This window comes from Musa acuminata, chromosome BXJ2-1 (genome assembly GCF_036884655.1).
Source record: "Musa acuminata AAA Group cultivar baxijiao chromosome BXJ2-1, Cavendish_Baxijiao_AAA, whole genome shotgun sequence".
Classification (NCBI taxonomy): Eukaryota; Viridiplantae; Streptophyta; class Magnoliopsida; order Zingiberales; family Musaceae; genus Musa; species Musa acuminata.
This window is the reverse complement of record NC_088338.1, coordinates 20877304-20900576: the sequence shown is the minus strand read 5'-3', so window position 1 is coordinate 20900576 and position 23273 is coordinate 20877304. Positions and strand designations below refer to the sequence as shown.

The window sequence follows — 23273 nt, the reverse complement described above, 5'->3', positions numbered from 1 at the left end:
AGTTCGAGAGCTCGACGAAAGTCCGGACGGTCGTCGGAGGTTCTGCGGGAACAAATCCGAGAAGTCCAGGAGCTTGCCAAAAGAAGCTCGTCGGAACTCACCAAGTGGATTGTTGCAAGTCCAGGAGTTTGCCGGAAGTCCATCGGAGCATCGCCGGAGGTTCGTCGGATGTTCGCCGGAAGTTCACCGGAAGTTCGCCGGAAGAAGCGATTGACGCACCGGAGCAAGCTGTAGTAAATGTCTTAAGAATTGTCGTAGTTAGCATGTAGATTAATTTAGGAATGGGAGGTGATCCCATTAACTTAATCTTTAGGCAATTGGGCCCTTGAAAGACCCAAATTGGGCCAAATGGATCAGCCCATTCGGACCCAGATTACTTGGCCAGAGGTGGCACCGCCTGGGTTGGCGGTGGCACCGCCCAGGGCTCAATCTCCGAGCTTTGGCTGGGTAGTGCAACCGCCTCTGACAGAGGTGGCACCGCCCAGGGCTCAGTCTCCGAGCTTTGGTTGGGCGGTGCAACTACCTCTGACAAAGGTGCAACCGCCTAAGCTTGGTCTCCGAGCTCTAGCTGGGCGATGCAACCGCCCCAGTCAAGCAGTGGCACCGCCTGAGCTTGGTCTCTGAGCTCTGGTATAAGGTGCAACCGCCCCTGACAAACGGTGGCACCGCCCAGCGGCTCAGTCTCCGAGCTTTGCCAGGCGGTGCAACCGCCCCAATCAGGCGGTGCAACCGTCTGACCCCGGAATTCCGGGAGATGATAGTTTTGAGCTCCAAATTCAAACTAGTTTGGAGCCTATAAATACCCTCCCAATCCCTGGGTAATACACACAAGCACATAGAGCAAAAAAGGAAAGAAAAGCTATAGAAATCAATTGAGAAATCCCTCCTCTAGCTTAAGTGTTAGAATTTTGTTTAAGAGAGGAGAGTGAGTGCTTGTAAGGGTTGTCTCCTAAACCCGGTAAAAGGAGAAGAGGGGTGTAAGAAGGAGATTGATCTTCGCCTAGTAAAGGAAGTTCGTTAGTGGATGCCGTGGCCTCGACGAAAGAGGAATCAGAGGAGTGGATGTAGGTCACGATTGATCGAACCACTATAAACTCTCGTCTTCTCTGGTTTGCATTTACTTTGAGCATATTATCTTTACTGCAAACCTCCTCAATAGCTTACTGCCTTTTGCGCATTTACGATCGTGTTTCAAAGTTCAGTATTTTCCGAATCGGCGTTTAGATGTAAATCAGTTTTATCATACGAACATCATATTTCAGTTTACTCTTGCATTCCAATTTCCATCATAACTACAAACTGCCTTCATAGACTTGCTTTAACTACATCTTGCTTGATCACAAGTTAAAGTGATTTACGAATCGGCTTTTCTACCGAAATCGCTCTTATCGTACGAATGTAGTTTTAATCGTCGAAAGTTTTCCGCTGCACTAATTCACCCCCCCCACCCCCCCCCCCTCTTAGTGCTCTTGATCCTAACACTTTCGCCTTCCTGATTAGGCCTTAAATCCAGCCCAACTTCGGGCCCAATTGGTGCCTAATAGAGTTGATGAGATTACCTCTCAATCCCAACTCTAATTATGTGTTAACTATGATTCCTAAGACATATTCTAAGCAAAATAAGTCTGGTTTCTTCCTGCAAGCTTCCGGTGAACTTCCGATGATCTCTCGACAATGTTCCGTTGGACTCTCGTCAAGCTCCTGGACTTCATGACGATCTTCTTAGTGACTTCCGATGAGCTTCTTTGGCAAGCTCTTTGACTTCTCAGTTGGTTCCGACAGAACTTTTGACGAACTTCCGGACTTCCAACGAACTCTCGAACTCCCAACGAAATCACGTTCTTGACTCTAGGACTTCATTTTGCTTTATGTCTTGCTATCGTAGTTAATCTTGCACATATAAAAACACATTACGATCTAGATAATTATTACTAAGCATTAATCATATCGTTCGGCATGTCATTGGTTTATCGACGCTTTGTTTGATTCTTCGGCACATCATCCTCTCTTACGGCCTATTGCCCAATCGGTCAGTTGACCTCTACAACTCCGATCTCCTTGGCGCAATATCCGCTCTTCTTCGCTTGATGCCCGAAGCCTTTTGTCAATACGTCGACCGATCCTCCGGCTCGACGTCTAATCTTCTGACATGTTTCTCCACGCCAACATGATTCTTCCTGCTTTAAATGTCTCTCCTTGATCGAAGCTTCCTGTGTTACTCAAAATGCATATCAAATCATAAATACTTATCAATTAGTTTCATCATCAAAATACGAGATTCAACAATCTCTCCCTTTTTTATGATGACAATCAATTGTTGAATTGTTAATTTTAATAATGAATCAATATTTTTTTTCTAATTTTTGGTAATATTAGAGATTTTTGCAGTATAATTCAGGATATTTTGATATTGTTAACAAAATAAATGCAACCATCTTCATTTATTAATGTATCAACAAAAATGAAGTCCATTATAAAACATTTCAAAGGTGAGTCAATATTTTTTTAGAAGTTTGCTAATTTTAAGATTTTCTAAGTTTAATCTAGCATGTTTTTTAGGTGAAGCGACATGGGTGAGTATGGAAGGCATATAGGGCGATGAGGGGTAGTACTGAAAGAAAGGGAGAGACCGAGTATGGCTAAAGGCAGAGAGAATAATAAAATAGTATAAAAGAAGAAGCGAATATATCCAAAAATTAAGAAGATATTAACGATGAGGAGAAAGAGATAAGAGCGTGATGGGAGGCGAAAAGACCAGTGATATCAATATAAGAGAGAAAGTAGTGGAGGAAGGAGGAGATACCATGTGAGGCATATTTGGTTCGGATAAACTAGTTTGGTTCATTTCACAATTAAATCATCTAAACTATGTAATAAAAGTCAAGGACAAGGGCATCTTTATTCTATTACCATATTGATCACACAATATTTGATGGTATTTACCTTTTTCTTACAATAATTATTTTTGAAACATATCAACGAAAGCTATTTTTATCGGAGCAAGGTAAATGATATTGTCTTACCATGATATTGAGTTTTGATCTCATATATTGATGATAACAAAAAATTGTATAGTATCTTAAGATGGCATAAGCTCATGATACCGTTAGATGTATAATGTATTGGAATCAAAATTATTCTTATGTCGAAAAAAATTACTAAGTTTAACATTATTGTTAGAATCTTATTTGTCATATATGAATCATCATATTGTGAGTTGATGATCATAACATATAATACTAATGATAATTTTATTGGTTTATAAGTATTACTTAAAAATTATAATATCAACAACTACAAAATTAGGATTTTCTTTACATAGACAAGTAAAAAAAATACCATGTCTTATTGTATTAGTAGGAATTTTATCAGTTTAAAATATTTCTTAAAAATGAAAATCTCATCAGCTAAGAAGATGATGATTTTTTAGAGATAAATAAGAAAAAATCACGTCTTAGGCCTTTATCTGACTCTTGAAGATAGTAGAATCAAACTCTAGAATCCACTAGTTCTTTGATTAGATCAACATATGATCTGCTTTCATTTCTACTTCCATCTGAGTCTGTTCTCTAACGTATTTTGTCGTTGAAGTGAAACGGTCAATTACAAGCAATTGTTGCTACCTCTTCGACGGTAGAATTCCAGAGGAAATTGTAACGCAATAGAAATTTGACGGTGATTAGGTGTATATAACGATGCGATTTCAATGCCGTTACCTTATTAGTTAAACATAGCGGGACGTTTCAACGTCAGTACACATTGGTCGGTTGAATATAACGGCACGATTTCACGATATAACACAAGGCTGGGTCGGTGGCGTCTATATAAGCCGAGACCACCCTGTTTCGCACCTCATAACCTCTGTCTTCTCTCTCGCGCGCTCTCCTCTCGGCTCTCCTTTTGCTCTCTTGGCGATCTCGTCTTTCTGCGAAGGTCGGAGCTGCTCTCCGACGAAAGGAGAAAGCTTCGAGCGATCGTCGGCTGGGAGTGAGCGTCCTCTCCTCCGATTTAGGGGAGAATTTAGATTCTTGTCGTGGTGATCTCATTCCTTTACCTTTGCTTGAGGTTTCGTTTCGCTTCGCTCTCGAAATTTTTTAGGGTTCAAGATATTGTTGAATTTTGATGATTTGGCTTCGTTTTGATTGATATAATTGACAATTTCGGTGACCAAAAATCAGAAAATTTGTTGTTTTCGGGGTTCTCTTTGATCAATTCTTCGTTATCGATCGTCTGGGTTTTCAAGTTTCTTTTGGGAAGTTCGATCTTTCTGGTTTTCTTGATCATCTCTCATCACCTTGGTGTTTCTCGTTCTTGTTTCGATTCGCAAGATGGTTTCTTCTCGTTCCAGGCGTGTGGAGTACGACCGCTTCATCCCGTTCCGATCGGCGATGGACATGGACTTCGCGCGCTGTGCTCTAACCATGCCTTCCAGACCTCAGCGTGATGGTTCGATAGAATCCCCATCGAGTGTGGCGTACCAAAAACTTCTTGTTCAATGTATTTTGAAGAACAGATCTCGCATCTTCGCATTCAAGAGTGCACCCGAATCACCGGCCGACAAGGTGTCCCAATTTGACGAGGACAATCGACCGCACAAGAAGCAACAGAGGCGAATCCCAAAAGATGCAGATAGGGTTTTGGCTGCTTATGATATCTTAGATGATGATAGGTTGAATCTACTCGACTGGGGAAGCAATAACGTGTTGGCGATTGGCCTCAATGACAAAGTGTGCCTATGGAATGCTGCGAATAAGTCTAGTACGGAGTTTTCACGAGCCCTAGAAGACAACAGCCCTGTCACTAGCATCAGCTGGTCCCCAGACGGCAAAGTTCTAGCTGTGGCATTAGGCAATTCAGATTTACATCTGGTTGATGCAGCAACAAGACGTGTGTTGGTTGGGATCCAAGGTGACAGCCACTCCTTTGTTTGTTCACTTGCGTGGAGAAGTAATGCAATCTTGACGACTGGGAGATCCGATGGTAGTATTGTTGATTATGACATTAGAAAAGATGACCGGGCCATCTGTGACTATAGAGGGCATCGACTAGAAGTTTGTAGTCTTAAATGATCCGAGTTGTTTGGGCAGTATCTGGCAAGTGGAGGGAAGGACAAACTTGTGCACATATGGGACACCCGCATGGCTGTTGCAAATCACCATCCGCGCCAACATCAATTGCTTCACAAGATCAGCAACCACACTTCCACTGTGAGGGCCCTTGATTGGTGCCCTACCAGGAGCAATCTGCTGGCTTCTGGTGGAGGACGCAATGATCATTGCATTAAGTTTTGGAATGCTGTTAATGGTGTTTGCTTGAACTCGATTGATACCGGCTCTGAAGTTTGTGCGTTGTTGTGGGACAAGAACAAATCTGAGTTGCTGACCTCCCATGGGTTTCCAAACAATCAACTCACCCTGTGGAATTACATATCCATGACGAGAAAAGCTGAGCTTTTTGGTCATTCATTTCGTGTTCTTTACTTGGCTGGGAACCCATTGGGAGGTGTAGTAGCTTCTGCAGCAGAAGATAAGACACTCAAGTTCTGGAATGTCTTTGAGACTCCCAAACCACCAAAACCTAAAGCAAACACTGTGCCCTTTGCCCAATTTAATGTCATAAGATGAAAATGCTGATGGTTGGAAAAGACTACGAGAGTAATACGGAAAACTTCTTTAGTGCTTGACAAGAAGATCCATTGTTGATAGCGTTGCATAGAGCAGTTTGTGGCATCAAAGAGGCAACATATTTTCATACAAGCATCATACATTTAAGATCTTCAGATACGAGTGCAAGTGCCTAAGTTAAGTAAGACATTTACAATCATACTTTAATTTTTACAGCATTTTAATAGGTTTATTATACAACAAACCAATGTGGTTGCAACTGCAAGTTTGATTTTGGTATCCAATTTTTCTTTCAGCTTTGCATATATCTTGGTATAACCTTTACCATATTAATGACACATGCAATCTATAAGCACTACATTATTGTTGCTATATTTTATGTGTTCTAGTTTTAATATTTTTATCCATGTTGCATTATTGTTGTGTGTTTTTAGGTGATTTGTTAATTCTTCCTTCTTTAAATTTGAGAATCTTCATGTTGACTTCTCAAGTACTAGATAAAAATGCTGATGGTTGGAAAAGATTATGATAATAATACAGAAGACTTCTCTAGTGCTTAAGAAGAAAATCCATTGTTGGTAACATTGCATAGAGAAGTTTGTGGCATCAAAGAGGCAACATATTTTTATACAAGCATTATATATTTGTGATCTTTAGATATGAGTGCAAGTGCCTAAGATGAAAAATTTAGAACCATGCTTTAATTTTTACAGCATTTTAGGTCTATTTACAATGAGTCTATGTGGATGCAACTGCAAGTCTGATTTTTGTATCCAATTTTTCTTTCAGCTTTGCACATATATTTGCTATAACCTTTGCCATATTGATGATACATGCAATCTATAATCACTACATCATTGTTGCTATATTTTATGTGTCCTAGTTTTAATATTTTTAACCATGTTACATTTTACTGTTATAGTTCTGTCTTTTTATATAAATTGTTTCTTTTCCTTCTTTAAATTTGAGAATCTTCATGTTGATCTTATTCTTTGTTTGTTTATGCTAATTATGCATAATTAGACCAATGAGGTAGCTGTTTATATATTTTTTTTGTTTCTGCTGAGTTGAGGTTTCTTATGATTTTAATGTAGCCTCCAGAATTTTAGACTTTTCTTGCTGTTGAAAAAATAGGTTATAAAATGTATAATTTTGAATCTTAAATGGTTTCAATATTTTACTATATAGTGAATAACCTCCAAGTAAGATATAAGTTCAAGAGTGAAATCCAAGCTTAAAATATTTTAATTTTAATAGGATGTGTCATAATTTCTGTAGAATGCAGTCATCAGACCTATAAGAACTGCAAACCAAATTGAATATTTAATAGTAAAGAGATATCAAACAAATAATTTTATGTGTTTGTTAAAGATGAGGCATTATGATTCTGTTTATTACGTTTTTTTTTCTATGATATAAACATAGGCTCATGGCGTCCATTAATAGATTGTCTTCTGCTAGTCTCAAGATAGAGCCTGACAAATGGAGTCAAATAGGATATTACGCAAGTTCTAAATTATGAAAATTAGCTTACTATACCAACAGTTAACAAATGCTTGATTATAGTGATAGTGTCATTCTGGTCCTTCTAGATTATAGTAATTAAAAGATCTTCATTGAGTTTGAAGGTTCTAATTTGTGATTATTTCGGTCTGCAGGATTTTTCTTGCTGATTAGCTGTTGCATTGTAGCAGACTAGTAGCAATCTTCATGAGATTGTTAGAGAAGCTTGCTAAGTTTCATACAAATGCTCACCAACTAATGACATGGTTATTGTTTCAGTATTTTGAATTATGCTGTTGTAGTCATCTATCACGAGTTTCAGCATCCACGTGCTATAGTTTGAATCTGCTACTTGTGAGTATAAAACTGACCTCTGAATTGGTATTTCTTCATGCCACCTTCCCTATTTATTTAAGGAGAATAAGCTTTCAGCCGCTGTTGTGATTATTGATTTTAATTCCTAATATCATATATGTAAAAGGTTTAAATTGAGATGATAATTCCAGTTGAAACATTTAAGTGATTGTTTTTTTGAGTCATTTAATTGACATGCTTATTTTGGCCCAGTTGTGTGGTTTTGACCATTCTAGTTAGTTTGGCTTGAAGATTTTCAACCTAAAGAAGCTAATCTCAGATCTGAAATCAAAAGTGGCTTCAGGTCCAGTATTTCCTGTTTAATTGAGCTCAAATTGGTGCATTAGTAAACTCCACAGTTCTTCCTATCTGTCATGTCTTTATTGATTAGGAATTTTGCTACATAGTTTACTTAATGCTAACCAGATTCAGTTTTTCTTTTATATCAAATTTTGTGTTGTTCATGAGTTGATATGCAACATGATGTGTACTTCTTTTGGTCAAATTGGTAATCATATCAGTGCAGGCCCCATTTGTTTTCAGTTTTGTACAATAGATTTGCTAAACATCTTTTGATTACAATCACCATGATGATTAAGTATCACAAATCAAGCATTTGTTAACTGTTTTAGATTTGTGATGCTTTAGATTTTCCTAACATCGCAGATAATTTCACCGGCAACAACTTTCTTATAGACTGTCATTTGTGATGCTTTAGTCATAAGGCTTATCTTTCTTTTATTTTATGATCAAGGCACATTCTTTATTTGTTCATTAAGGGACAAAGAGATCCGGAGCATTGATGCTTCACTTATTAGAATTTGAGAATCAGGTTTGAGTATCATTTTTTGTTGAAGCTATTATATTAGCCCTTTACTAGAGAATATCTCTAGTGGTTTTTCAAATTTGATTATTGAAAATTCTAGTTTTTTACTTGCTCTTCTGGCTTGTCTCTTAATATTCTGTAATCTTGCTTGTGAATTATTAACAATTACTATACAGGAATTGTGACTTATGTTGGTCTTTCTGTTAAGAAAGAAAAAAGAAACATTATCTCACTCTTGAATTGCATCCTAGATATTCTTTTATCACAGATCATTCATGAATAATATTTTTAGACACATTTCAATTTCTTTAGTCTTTGGTTTTTCTCTTTTATTTGTGTGTTTTTCACTTTGTACTTTTCTGGCAAAATATATTTCAAACTGATATTTAGATCATTTTGTCATCATTTTAAAACTAAAGAATTTTCATATTAAGAATATAGGTTTGTCTAGAGGAAGCCTACCTTGTTGGAGTTGAATGTAAAGGCACTGAATATATAATCCATTTGCTGTTGATGAATCACTTGAAGAATTTGCACAATTAGCTCATGTTGTTACACTTATCGAAAGTATGTTTCTATTACCCCCATTGAACATGATGCAGCGAATAGTTCTATGGTTGCTCTAAGTGTGGATTTCTAGAGGTCTAGAATCTAGGAGTATATTATTGCTTTGGCTATCATTGAATGATGAAATTCAGAAAATATATCTTTCTATCATTAGTAAACTCTACAGATCTTTCTTTGTTTCATGTCCATCCTTTTCTAGCTTTATTGAATAGGAATTTTTCTACATAATTTTATTTGATGTTAACCAGATTTAGTTTTTCTTTCATATCAAATTTTGTGTTGTTCATGCGTTGATATACAACGTGATGTACTTCTTTATGTCAACTTAGTAATCATATCAGTGCAGGCCTCATTTGTTTTTAGTTTTGTACAATAGATTTACCTAACATCTTTTGATTATAATCACCATGATGATTAAGTTAGCAAATTGCTTCATGGTTCATGCTACACAAATAATTTCACCGGACTGCCATTTGTGATGCTTTACTCATATGTTGAGGTTTATCTTTCTTTTATTTTATGATCAAGGCACATTCTTTATTTGTTCATTCAGGGACAAAGATATCTAGAGCAAAGATGCTTCACTTATAGAATTTGAGAATCAGGTTTGAGTATCTTTTTTTGTTGAAGCTATTATATTACCTTGATTAGAGAATATCTCTAGTGGGTTCTCAAATTTGATTATTGAAAAGTCATTAGTTATTTACTTGCTCTTCTGGCTTGCCTCTTAACATTCTGTAACCTTACTTGTGAATTATTGACAATTACTATATAGGAATTGTGACTTCTGTTAGTCTTTCTATTAAGAAAGAAAAAAAGACATTATCTTACTCTTGAATTGCATCCTAGATATTCTTTTATCACAGATCATTTATGAATAATATTTTTAGACACATTTTAATTCCTTTAGCCTTTGTTTTTTCTCTTTTATTTGTGTCTTTTTCAATTTGCACATTTCTGGCAAAATATATTACAAACTGATATTTAGCTCATTTTTTCATCATTTTAAAAATAAAGAATTATCATATTAAGAATATAGGTTTGTCAAGAGGAAGCCTACCTTGTTGGAGTTGAATGTAAAGGCACTGAATTATCAACATCATCTTTTGCTGTTGATGAATCACTTGAAGAATTTGCATAATTAGCTCATGCTGCTACACTTGCCAAAAGTATGTTTCTATTTCCCTCATTGATCATGATGCAGCAAATAGTTCTATGGTTGCTCTAATTATGCATTTTTAGAGGTCTAGAATCTAGGAGTATATTATTGCTTTGGCTATGTCATTGAATGATGAAATTCAGAAAATATATCTTTCTGAGGCATCTTTCTGACTTGAACTTCATTCTTTAATATTATATAGGAAATATTTGATTGATGTTGCTTATCTAGTCCTACATGACATGTCATATTTAGTAATTTGTGCATCTCTTTGTATATGTCTCCTTCAATATTCATAAAAGTCATCCAGTGTTGTCAACAACACTAACAGGTGAAGACATCATGGGTAGCTATTGCCACCCATTGAGATGTTGTATGATTGGTTATATTTATTGGGGTTGTATAATGTTGAGTTTTTCAATGGTTGTGATTTAATTTCAAATAGTCACAATCGTAGTTGCTTTCTATCTGACTGAATAAGCTTTGGTGTTGACGGGTTCTTTGGTTACGTTAATGTCTCTTGAAGCTAGGGAATTGGGTTAGAGAAATTAAAAAAAAAAATCAGAGAATCTCTAAAAGTCAAAAATTATGAAAGCAAATGTAATTTTCAAATTTTTTTTATGGCCTTAAATAGAAATATTAAATGCAAAGCTACCTTTTTTGTGACATTGGAGTTCTCTCTTGGTGGTTGTTATTCGTCATATTCTTGAGAAGGATTACTGACCATATGACACTCCTATAATATGGGCTATTTGCTTTCTCCTTTTCAAAATTTATATGGAATAGTACAACTAAAATTTAATGATATATAAACTCTTTTAAATCTTAATTTTTTTCTAATTAAGTGTGTTTGTTCTGGCGAAATTAGGGAGTAACTTATCGACCAGATGACACTCCTATAATATGGGTTGTTCCATTCTCCTTTCCAAAATCACTGTGGAATAGTATAACCAAAATTTAATGATCTATAAGCTCTCCTTAACCTTGGGTTTTTACCAATTGAGTGTGTTTGTTCTGATGAAATTAGGGAGTAACTTATTAATGGTTTTACTCTATTCATTTCTTGGGTAACCACAATTGCGATATGTAGAATGAATTTTCTTCGTTGTCAGGTCTTATGTTGTCTAGTTTGAACTTACAGTAGCGTTTCTAGAGTGTTTGTAATCAAGATTTTAGTTATGCTAACTGATCCAAAGTTTTGTTTAGGCTTGCTTATTGAAATCAAAGGGTTTATATTGGCTCTAGAAAGGGTGATGAAGTCAAGTGTGCAATCCAAGCCCTTGATATTGAATGTGTAATTTTATCAGGAAGAAGTTCTTATGCATTTATGATATAATTATTTAGTCATTAAAGCTCTCTAATGTTGTATTTTATATTGCTTACTATGCTTTAACTAAAATGACTTTACTCACAACAATATGAACTAAAATGACATTACTAAGGGTGATGAAGGGAGGAGGAAAGAGGAAGAAAAACAGAGGTAGAAGGAGGCTATGGTGGAAGAGGAGGAAAAGAAGATGAGAACACTTGGTGGTGGTTGCACAAAGAGCAAAACAGGCTTGTGAGGAGACACAAACCTCAGAAGGAGAACCAGTTCAAGTAATTTTAAAAGAAAAAATGATTTGATTCGGGTCTTCGAAAAGGGAAAACGGGCCTAGCATTTTTTTTACAAAAAAGGAAAAAAACCATACCATATAGCCTGAAATGAGGCAGTCCACGTCTTAAATCATGCCCGGACAGTCATTATGAATCAAACTGATTAAAATTTAAATCCATGAAAATTGTGTTGTGTCTCGGTTTCTGATGTAATGCATTACTTTCTGAGTTATGTTCTGCCATTTGGTAAAAAGTGGGAAAGATAAGTTAATTTCTGCCATTTAAATACATTTTATAAATGTATTGAAATCTATTTGCTCACCATTTTAGAGAAAGAGTAATGCATAGTTGGTAGAAAATTTTTGCCAAGATTTCTTTAAGTCAAGTACATCTCAACTAAGACCTATTTTTATGATGTTTGATAATATCTATCATTTGTTGTCTATATCTAATTATCTTAAACTTTCATTCAGATTTGTCGATGATATTTCTTTAATGTCGCAAACGATAGAAAACTTCACAAGCATGGATAGTTTTAGTATCTGAATAGTGTAAGTTACAAAAACTCCGATGCAGTATATTCAAATAGTTTCCTTGTCTTTTAATTGTCTTTTGCATGGATTTAAACAGTGTGCTTCCGCTACAGTCCTTCGTCTATAGATTGGTTTCAGACCATATGGTTCGACGCTAGTTTGTTTTGTTTTTTCTATTATCTTTTCAGGTGATATCAGGTATGACCCAATATATTAGTACCATGCTGGTCTCATAGAATATTGAAACTGATATTAGAGTGAGATTGTAGACCTTGTTGTGTTTATTTATTTTATTTCAGGAGTAATTCTGATGCATCTTTGATTTGAATTAACCTTATTTCAAGTAATGTATGGAATCTTGATTCTAGATGATTGTGTAACTTAGAGAAGGCACTTGGTGGGGATGTTAGGATGTATGATGGAACTGCTCTCATTGTCAGTATCTTCAACCAAAAGGGTGCAAAATTCATGAAGCAGCCTTACAAGCAAGTGCCCACTAGGCTTTTTCAATTTTAGCTATTTTAGATTTCATGAGAACCAATTTCATGTCACTAAACATGCATTTGTGATTCATTTTTAGTTTTTGACTTCCTTGCATTAGATGTTATTGTTGCTTGTTTCATTATACCTTAGCAACCTAAAAGTTAGGGATGCAATCCTAGAAACACATTATATGTAATCCAAGTTACAAATATTGTATATATTATTGCAGAACTCCTAGGGTCTGCTGAAATAGAAGTTGCATTTGACCACAACAGCAAACATGATAACAGATAACTCAATTCCTGATAGTTTGAGAAATTTTGAACATTTTTTTTTGATATTACAGTATGGCTCTTTAAGTCAAGTTGTTGATGGTTTGAGCAATTTAATTATTTCCTTTCATATAAGTTTTTATCTAAAAGATTATCTTCCAATCTCTTGGTAATTTCTTACTTTCCATTTATTTTCTTTCAGTGCGCTTGTTAATGAAGCTATCTCTTGATCTTCGAAGGCCTTCCCTTATGAAGAATGCCATCAAATCATTTTCTATTATGATCATCTGTGCTAACTAGTTCATATATGGATTAAAAAATTGAACAAAAGGTGCACAAAAAATGGTTTTGATATACATAATGATTATATTTTTATTAGATTACTTAAAGATGGTATATTTTTATTAGATGGTATATTATTTTATAATCTTGTTGCAGTTCTGATATTTGTTTTCTTTTTTAGTATTGGGCCAATTTGTAAAGATTATTTTGATCTATTACAAGATTTAAAATTCTGTTTTCTTGTAGCTGACTGAATGTATGTGGAAATCTTATAGTATAGTTTGAAAAGTATATATAATTTTATTTTTTCTCTTATAAGTTAGGAGATAGGATCCTCTCCAATTATTATTGGGAGAGTTCTCCATCCAATTCTCATATCTGGATTGTCCATCAGTTCTTTAAAAGACTTTGTTGATCCACTAACATGCAAATACGAGGATCATACCACCTATATAATGGATTGACATGTGACTAAAGGGAGACATGTGCTAATTACAGGACTTCATGGACTTACTACTAGTGTCTTGAAAACTACTATTTCCAGCATAATGGTAAATTTAAAGAATAAATTCCTTTGGCTTCATTTGTTAGGACCGAAATCAATACTAAAGGGAGGGGGGGTGAATTAGTGCTTTGATAGAAACCTCAACGATTCAAAAACTTTCGTTCGTATGAAAAAATCGTGTTAGAAATGTTGAAGGTGTGCTTGACTTAGAATAAGTGCAATAAGCAATTAAAGCAATATCAATGACAATGAAAAGCAAAACAGAAATACAAACCGAGTTTTCTAGTGGTTCGATCGTCGTAACCTACACCCACTCCCGATTCCTCCTCCGTTGAGGTTACCGGTATCCACTAATGGTCTTTCTTCAATGGGCGATGACCAACTACCCTTGCAACTCTATTCTCCTTTTGACAGGCTTAGGAGAGAATCTTTACACACCCACTCACTTTTCTCCTAAACAGAAATCAACCCTTAGACTAGAGGAGCAGAATTCTTACAAGATTACAGCAGAGTTTTATCTTGTTTTTGTTCTCAGTTCTTATGTTTGTTGAGCAGGGATGAGAGGGGTATTTATAGGCCCCAAATGGATTCAAACTTGGAGCCAAAACCAGTCTCATCTCGAGTCTTTGGGGTACTAGCGGTGCGGTACTATTGCCTAACACTCTAACACTAGGTGGTACCACTGCCTAATTTGGTAGTACTATCGCCTGACAAAGCCTCAAAGACCGAGCTTTGGCGGTACCATCGCTTGATAGCATTAACTGTCAACGGTTCCATCGCCCACCCTAGGCGGCACCATTGCTTGGCATGGCTCCAAGTGGCCGAGTGGGCTATCCATCTAGCCCAACTCAACTCTAACTTAGGCCCAACGGGCCTCCTAATTGAGTTGGCATAATTCCAACCCAATTAAACTTAAAATTACTTTAATATAAACAATTATTACAAAGCATTAATCATATGTTCTCTGACATGTCATTGGTTCTTCGATGCTTCATCCAATCCTTTGGCGTATCATCCTCTTTTGTAGCCTTTTGCCCAATCGGCATGTTGATCTACGCAACTCCGATCTTCTTGGTGCATTGTCCGCTCTTCTAGGCCTGATTACCAAACTCATGGCACGAAGCCTTCCGTCGACATGTCGACCGATCCTTCGGCTTGACGTTTGATTTTCTGATATTTTCTACTCTGGCCCAACATTAATTCTTCCTGATTTAATTGTCTCTTCATGATCGAAGCTAGTCTTGTATTACTCAAAACGTAGATTAGATCATAAACTCTATCAATTGGTTTCATCATCAAAATCTGAGATTTAATTTTATCCTCTTGGTTGGAGCATGTGTAATGTTTTCCTTCATCCTCTTGATAGATCCTTAGTAGCAATAGTTGAAACCTTAAGGTAAGCCTAAGACCTCCTCTACTACCACTGGTGGCATCAATTCCTCAAGCCATCGAAGATCACTAGAAAAATGGATTTGGATGGCCTTTATTGCCCATGTAATTGCCATCAACTCGAAGATTGTTGTCCCCGGCATCCCTTCCTTTGTCTTTAGCAATAAATCCTATAAATAGCCCCCACTCTCTAGTGAAGAGGATAAGGAGGCAGCGGAGGAGAAGGTATATTAGAGCAAATAACAAGTAGGGGTAGCAGGCATCAAGTGTTCGAGGGGCAATGGGTCAAAGGAGTTGTGTTGTGAGTCGAGCCCTAAAGCATATATATATATATATATATATATATATATATATATATATATATATATATATATATATATATACATCAAGTGTTTGAGGGGCAATGGGTCAAAGGAGTTGTGTTGTGAGTCGAGCCCTAGAGCATATATATATATATATATATATATATGTATATATATATATATATTTATATATATATATATATGTATTTATATATATATATATATATGTATATATATATGTATATATATATATATGTATATATATACATATATATATGTATATATGTATATATATATGTATATATATACATATATACATATTCCTAGAAAAAGCTCCTAAGCTTGAGAAATTTTCATATAGTGCACTAAGTTTGAAATGTCCTTGTAGAGCGCCTCTGATAGTGTGAAATGATCATTTTAACCCTAATAAATTTAAAAAATTATTTTTTTTCGAGGATCCGTCACCGCCTCAACTTGCACGCAACCCTCTCTATGCCATCCACAACCCTTGCAAAAAGGCCCATTGTTGCCACCTGCAGCCCTCACACGAGGGAGCACTATCATCACTCGTAACCAAGTCTGCCCCCCTCTGCCCTATGGTTGGCCGCCTCCCTCTACCTACAACCCTTTCGGTTTGTGAAACCGCGTTTGATATTTCGCATACACTCGAAGTCACTCACGAAGGCACAAGTAGAGTGAAAGAGTCAAAAATCAATCTTTTGATACATTCTTTTGAACTTTTTTGAACGAAACCGAGCAAGACTATTGGCGACATGTACACCCGTTTCACGGATATCGTCAATGGTCTAAAAGGACTCGGCAAAAGTTTTTCGTTTTTTGAGCTCGTAAATAAGATTCTAAGATCCATTTCTAAGAGTTGGGACCTTAAAGTCACTGCTATTCAAGAGGCCAAAGATTTAAACAACTTCCCTCTTGAAGAACTAATCGGGTCATTAATGACCTATGAAATGACTTGTAAGGCTCATGAAGAGCAAGAAGACATCCTTCCAAAGAATAGGAAGGATATGACACTTAGAACTTTAGATGACCACTTGAGAGAAAACTCAAGTGATGAGGACTGTGACGATGACTTGGCACTTCTAACAAGGAAATTCAAAAAATTCATTAAGAGAAACAAGTTTAAAAGTGACACAAAAAATAAACTTGAACCCAAAAAGGACCAAGTTATTTGCTATGAGTGCAAAAAGCCAGGACACTACAAAAGTGATTGTCCCCAAGCCAAGAAGAGAGCATCAAAGAAGAAGGCGCTCAAAGCAACGTGGGATGACTCGAGCGTACTCGAAAAAGAGGAGTCCAACACCGAGCAAGTTGCTCATAACGCCTTAATGGCCATCGGAGAAGAGAGACATTCACCATAACAAGCTAGGAGCAAGAGATGGTACCTTGATAGTGGATACTCAAGACATATGATCGGAGATCAATCTCAATTCTCCAAGCTCACTAGCATAAACGAAGGCTATGTCACCTTCGGAGACAACAACAAGGGTAAAATCATTGGCAAAGGAACTATAGGTAATAAATCCAACTTCTTTATTGAAGATGTTAAGTTAGTTGATGGTTTAAAACATAACCTCTTAAGCATTAGTCAATTATGTGATAAATGATATATCGTCAAATTCGAATTTAATGCTTGCATCAATGAAAAACCACACAAAAACACATCTATGATTGCATTAAAACAAAATAACGTATACACCATTGACATCAATGATCTTTGCAATGAAATGTGTTTCTCGATTTTGAATGATAATGCTTGGCTTTGGCATAGGAGATTAGGTGATGCTAACATGAAACTAATCACTCAAATATCATCCAAAGAACTTGTACGAGGAATTCCTCATATTAAGTTCATCAAAGATAATGTGTGTGATGCTTGTCAATTACGAAAACAAATTAAGAGTAGTTTCAAATCTAAGAATCAAATAAGCACCTATAGGCCCTTACAATTGATCCATATGGACTTGTTCGGATCAATCTCTACATCAAGCCTAGAAGGTAGCAAATACGCCTTTGTCATTGTAGATGACTATAGTAGATACACATGGACTTATTTCTTGAAACACAAAAATGAAAGCTTTAGATATTTCACCAAGTTTTGTAAACATGTTCAAAATGAAAAGGGTTTTATGATTTCATTAATTCGAAGTGATCACGGTGGTGAATTTCAAAACCATGATTTCCAAGAATTTTGTGAATCTAATGGATACAACCATAACTTCTCTACTCCTAGAAATCATCAACAAAATGGAGTAGAAGAAAGAAAGAAAAGAAATTTACAAGAAATGATAAGAACCATGTTGAATGAACATAGCCTACCCAAATATTTTTGGGCCGAAGTCGTAAACACTGCATGCTATATTTTGAATAGAGTTCTAGTAAGACCCTTACTGACCAAAACTTCCCATGAGATGTGAAAAAATAAAAAACCCAATGTTTCATATTTTAAAGTTTTTGGGTGTAAGCGTTTTATCTTGAATGAAAAACATACCTTAGGAAAATTTGATGCTAAATCTGATTAAGAAATTTTTCTTGGTTATTCTTCAGTTTCTAAAGTTTTTCGTATCTTCAATAAAAGAACTTTAATTATTGAAGAATCCATTCATGTTGTTTTCAATAAGATTTTCGAAATCAAGAAAAATGATTTTGATGATGACGTTAACTTCGATTATTTGAAATTAAATGAAACCCCTTCTCCAACTAACAACATGGATGCATCCACTTCCGAAACATCCTTACCCAAGGATTGGAAGTATGTAGATGCTCATCCTAATGAGCTAATCCTAGGAGACACATCTAAAGGGGTTCAAACACATTCTTCTCTTAAAATTTTTTGTGCCAGTGCCGCTTTTCTCTCCCAAATTGAACCTAAATGTATTGACGAAGCCATGAAAGATGATTCATGGATTATCGCAATGCAAGATGAGTTAAATCAATTTGAGTGAAATGAGGTGTGGAAGCTTGTTCCTAGGCCAAATGAACATTTAGTTATTGATACTAAATTAGTCTTTAGAAACAAGCAAGATGAATATGGTATCGTGGTTAGAAACAAGGCTAGATTAGTGGCCAAAGGTTTCAACCAAGAAGAATGTATCGATTACGAAGAAACCTTCTCTCTTGTGGCTAGATTAGAAGCCATAAGGATGCTCCTTACCTATGCTAGTAATAATAATTTTAAATTTTTTCAAATGGATGTTAAAACGCTTTTCTTAATGGCTTTATTTCTGAAGAAGTTTTTGTTAAACAACCTCCCGGATTTGAAAATAATAGCCTCCCTAATCATGTATTTAAATTAACCAAAGCTCTTTATGGTTTAAAACAAGCCCCAAGGACTTGGTATGATAGACTAAGTATTTTTCTTATTGAAATTAATTTCACAAAAGGCAAGGTTGATACTACATTGTTTATCAAGAATTTTAAAAATAATTTTCTCATTATTCAGATTTATGTTGATTTTATTTTTGGTTCTACGAATGAATCCCTTTGTGAATCTTTTGCTAAAACCATGAGTATCAAATTTGAAATGAGTTTGATGGGAGAATTAACCTTTTTCTTAGGTTTACAAATTAAGCAACTAAGCTATGGCATCTCTATTAGTCAAACTAAATATGCTTTAGATCTGCTTAAAAGATTTAATATGGATAGCTCAAAAGCTATTAACACTCCTATATGCACCTCCACTAAGTTAGAAGTTGATGAAAGTGGAGAAAGCTTCGATCAAAAAAATTATAGGGGTTTGATAGGAAGTTTACTTTACCTCAGTGCAACTAGACCAGACATCATGTTCAGTGTAGGACTTTGTGCTAGGTTTTAATCGAACCCTATGATATCTCATCTCAAAGCGGTTAAAAGAATATTTAGATATATTAAAGGTACCACATATATAGGATTATGGTATCCAAAATCCGAGAATTTTGAGTTAATTGCTTATGCTGATGCGGATTTTGCTAGGTGTAGACTAGATAGAAAAAGCACATTAGAAACATATCAATTTTTGGGACATTCCCTTGTTTCCTGATCATCTAAGAAACAAAACTCGATTGCACTATCAACAACCGAAGCTGAGTATATTGCAGCTAGTGCATGCTGTGCACAAGTTATGTGGATAAAAACACCTTAGAAGATTATAAAGTACATCTTAAAAATATTCCCATTAAATGTGATAACACAAGTGCAATATGTTTAATAAAGAATCTCATTCAACACTCAAGAACAAAACATATTGATATTAGACATCACTTTATACGAGATCATGTCATTAATCATGATGTAATCATAGAGTTCGTAGATACTAATAATCAACTAGCTGATATTTTTATAAAACTACTAAGTGAAGAATAATTTGATTTCATTAGAAGAGAATTATGAATGTTAATATGTCCGAATGCATGAACTTGTTAAGATTATTTTTTTGAATTTTTTAATGATCAAATCACTTAATTGCCATGATGATTTTACATAATTATATACCTTAATTACATGTTGGAAATTATGTGTTTTGGATACAAAAATTTTCATGATAATAAGAATGTTTTATCATCATGATTGAATTTAAAAATCTATAGCAAAACCTCGTCCGAATGCATGAAATTGTTAAATTTCATTTTCAGATCGTCTTGATCCTAACAATCTGATTTTCTCGATACATTATCCTCTTCCGAACTTAATAAGCATACATCGTATCGAGTTTGATTCTCATCATTGATTTTTGATAGATGGAATCAACTAGCAAATACATCTCTCATACACTTATCATGTGAAAAATATTTTTTGAGAAATAGATTTGATGAAATGATTCCTGCTTGTAAATTCCTTCTTATATGGATGATAGTGTTTTTACCTGCATGGATTTATTTCACATACATATCTTGATCCTTGTAAAAATGAAGTATGATTTAATCTCTCATCGATTTTAACTTCATTCAAAGTAAACTCACAAATAGCTGGTATCACAAATAGCCTTCCTCCTTCATGCAAAAAGATAATAACAAATAAAAAGGAAGAAGTATTTAAAGCTATCTCCATGTCATGTTTTCCTTGAGATGTTTGCATAATTGGTATCCTATCACTCACTGTTAGAAAATGACTTGAACCTAGTTATGGCATAATTACCACACTTATGCTTAAAATTTACTTATATCGTTCTCCTTTTTGTTGATGACAAAGGGGGAGAAATATATGAATTGATGCTATGAGTGTCATATTTGAATGAGAAATATATGAATTGATGCTATGAGTGCCATATTTGCACTATGTTATTGCCATATTTGTACTATGTTATTGACGTATCATGATAAGATATCAAGAACTTGCATAGCAACTTTACTTATTGATATCTTGCCATGTGATGCTACGATTGCTAAACACTAGAAATGTTTGCTTTACGTTAAGATATCAAAAGCTTAAATTGTAAATTTACATGTTGATATCTTATGTTGAACTGCTACCATCATTCATATTTGAAATGTAAGACTTGAGAATGGATGTCAAGTCTTGACATCATTTTCAGTAAGATACATCGTGATAGGAATCATGAGGGGAGTAATTGATAAGGTTAAGAGTTCTTAACTTATCAATAAGTCTATTGAATTCAAAGGCATCGAATTCAAGAATATCTTATCTTAAGTATGACATATAGATAGGGGGAGTTAAGGTTAACTCCGTTATCAATTGATTGTCATCATCAAAAAGGGGGAGATTGTTGAATCTCAGATTTTGATGATGAAGTCAATTGTCATTTGTTATCTAATCTACATGTTAAGATAAATGTGCAGGATTAACTACGATGAAAGTAAGACATGTAGCTTGAGTTGCGCCGGAGTCAAGACTATGATCACGTTGGGAGTTCGAGAGTTCGACGGAAGTCCGAACGGTCGTCGGAGGTTCTACGGGAACAAATCCGAGAAGTCCAGGAGCTTGCCAAAAGAAGCTTGTTGGAAATCACCAAGTGGATCGTCACAAGTCCAGGAGTTTGTCGGAAGTCCGCAGGAGCATCCCTGAGGGTTCATCGGATGATCGATCGAAGTTCGCCGGAAGAAGCGATTGACGCACCGGAGCAAGTTACAGTAAATGTCTTAAGAAATATCGTAGTTAGCACGATGATTAAGTTAGAAATGGGAAGTGATCCCATTAACTTAATCTTGGGGCGATTGGGCCCTTGACAGACCCAAATTGGGCCAAATGGATTAGCCCATTCGGACCTAGATTTCTTGGCCAACGGTGGCACCGCCTGGGCTCAGTCTTCGAGCTAGGCTGGGTGGTGCAACTGCCCCTGACAAGCGATAAAACCACCTGAGCTCGGTCTCCGAGCTTTGCCAAGCAGTGCAACCACCACAGGCAAGCGGTGGCACCGTTTGGGCTCAGTCTCCGAGCAAGACTAGGCGGTGCAACCGCCCCTGTCAACCGGTGGCACTACCCAAAGGCTCAGTCTCCGAGCTGCCAGGCGGTTGTACCGCCCCAATCAGGAGGTAGTACCGCCAAGACCTCAGAAATCCAGGAAATGACATTTTTGAGCTCCAAATTCAAACCAGTTTGGGGTCTATATAAACCCCACCCTTTCTTGCATGAAAGGGCAACTAAAGGCACCGAAAATCCAATCTTACTCGGTAATTTTTAGAGCTCGAAAGTGTTGTAAAGGCTAGAAGTTCTCCTCCCTCTTTTCTTCTAAGTTTTGAGCTTTAAAGAGAGGAGAGAAATTCTGTAAGGGTTGTCTCCTAAGCCCGTCAAAAGGAGTGAAACTGTAAAAGGGTAGTTGGCCTTGGCATATTGAAGGAAGGCCTCTAGTGGACGTCGGTGACCTTATCGGAGGAGGAAGCCAAAAGTGGATGTAGGTCAAGATTGACCGAACCACTCTAAAATTGTGGTGCTCTCTAGTTCGCATTTATTCTTGCTGCTTACCTTACTGCAAACCTATATATATATACTTTACTTCCTCTTTACTTTTGCTGCACTCCTTTACGAACTCGCTTTCAAGTTAAGTTTCCGAAAACGGTTTTACGTCGGAAACAATTTCATCGTACGAATGCAGTTTTAAACGTCGAAAGTTTTCCACTGCACTAATTCACCCCCCCCCCCCCCTCTTAGTGCTCTTGATCCTAACAATTGGTATCAAAGCAGGGTTAACTCTCAAACAGATTAAAACCAAGAGAGATGGAGGGCCACTCTATTACATGTCCACCTATATTTAATGGGACATACTACACCTATTGGAATACCTAAATGAGAATCTTCCTTATTTCAATGGATTTTGAACTTTGGAATCTTATCGAAAATGGATTTTCGAAGTCTTCTCTTCCAATGATCGATTGAAATGAATTGGAGAAGAAGACTTTGGCTCTGAATGCAAAGGCTATGAATGTCTTATTTTGTGCGCTTGATAAAAATGAGTTCAATCATGTTTCAGTTTGTGAAACCGCGTTTGATATTTGGCATACAGTCGAAGTGACTAACGAAGGCACAAGTAGAGTGAAAGAGTCAAAAATCAATCTTTTGATACATTCTTTTGAACTTTTTCGAATGAAACCGAGCGAAACTATTGGCGATATGTAAACCCGTTTCACGGATATCGTCAATGGTCTAAAAGGACTCGGCAAAAGTTTTTCGGATTTTGAGCTTGTAAATTAGATTCTATGATCCCTTCCTAAGAGTTAAGACCCTAAAGTCATTGTTATTCAAGAGGCTAAAGATTTAAACAACTTCCCTCTTGAAGAACTAATCGGATCATTAATGACTTAAGAAATGACTTGCAAGGCTCATGAAGAGCAAGAAGACATCCTTCCAAAGAATAGGAAGGATATGGCACTTAGAACTTTGGATGACCACTTGAGAGAAAACTCAAGTGATGAGGACTGTGACGATGAC

General features: G+C 36.0%; 2 protein-coding genes across 3 annotated transcripts; both read left to right on the top strand.

Annotated features, from left to right (window-relative positions):
- Nucleotides 1-3706: 3706 nt before the first annotated feature.
- Nucleotides 3707-12876, top strand: LOC135599073 (cell division cycle 20.2, cofactor of APC complex-like). 2 transcript variants are annotated; one of them, XM_065093777.1, is made up of 2 exons: nucleotides 3707-3987; nucleotides 4349-12876. In XM_065093777.1, the coding sequence occupies exon 2, from the start codon at nucleotides 4389-4391 to the stop codon at nucleotides 5067-5069; it is 681 nt and encodes a 226-aa protein (XP_064949849.1). In that variant the 5' UTR covers nucleotides 3707-3987; nucleotides 4349-4388; the 3' UTR covers nucleotides 5070-12876. The 2 variants fall into 2 exon arrangements, with proteins under 2 accessions (XP_064949849.1, XP_064949848.1); XM_065093776.1 differs by having other exon boundaries at nucleotides 3707-4033.
- Nucleotides 5139-5624, top strand: LOC135598232 (cell division cycle 20.2, cofactor of APC complex-like). The gene has a single exon (XM_065091771.1). The coding sequence runs from the start codon at nucleotides 5139-5141 to the stop codon at nucleotides 5622-5624; it is 486 nt and encodes a 161-aa protein (XP_064947843.1).
- Nucleotides 12877-23273: the final 10397 nt, after the last annotated feature.

Excerpts from the sequence above, each read along its gene's own strand:
- LOC135599073 (XM_065093777.1), top strand. The coding sequence starts at position 4,389 with ATGGACATGGACTTCGCGCGCTGTGCTCTAACCATGCCTTCCAGACCT.
- LOC135598232 (XM_065091771.1), top strand. The coding sequence starts at position 5,139 with ATGGCTGTTGCAAATCACCATCCGCGCCAACATCAATTGCTTCACAAG.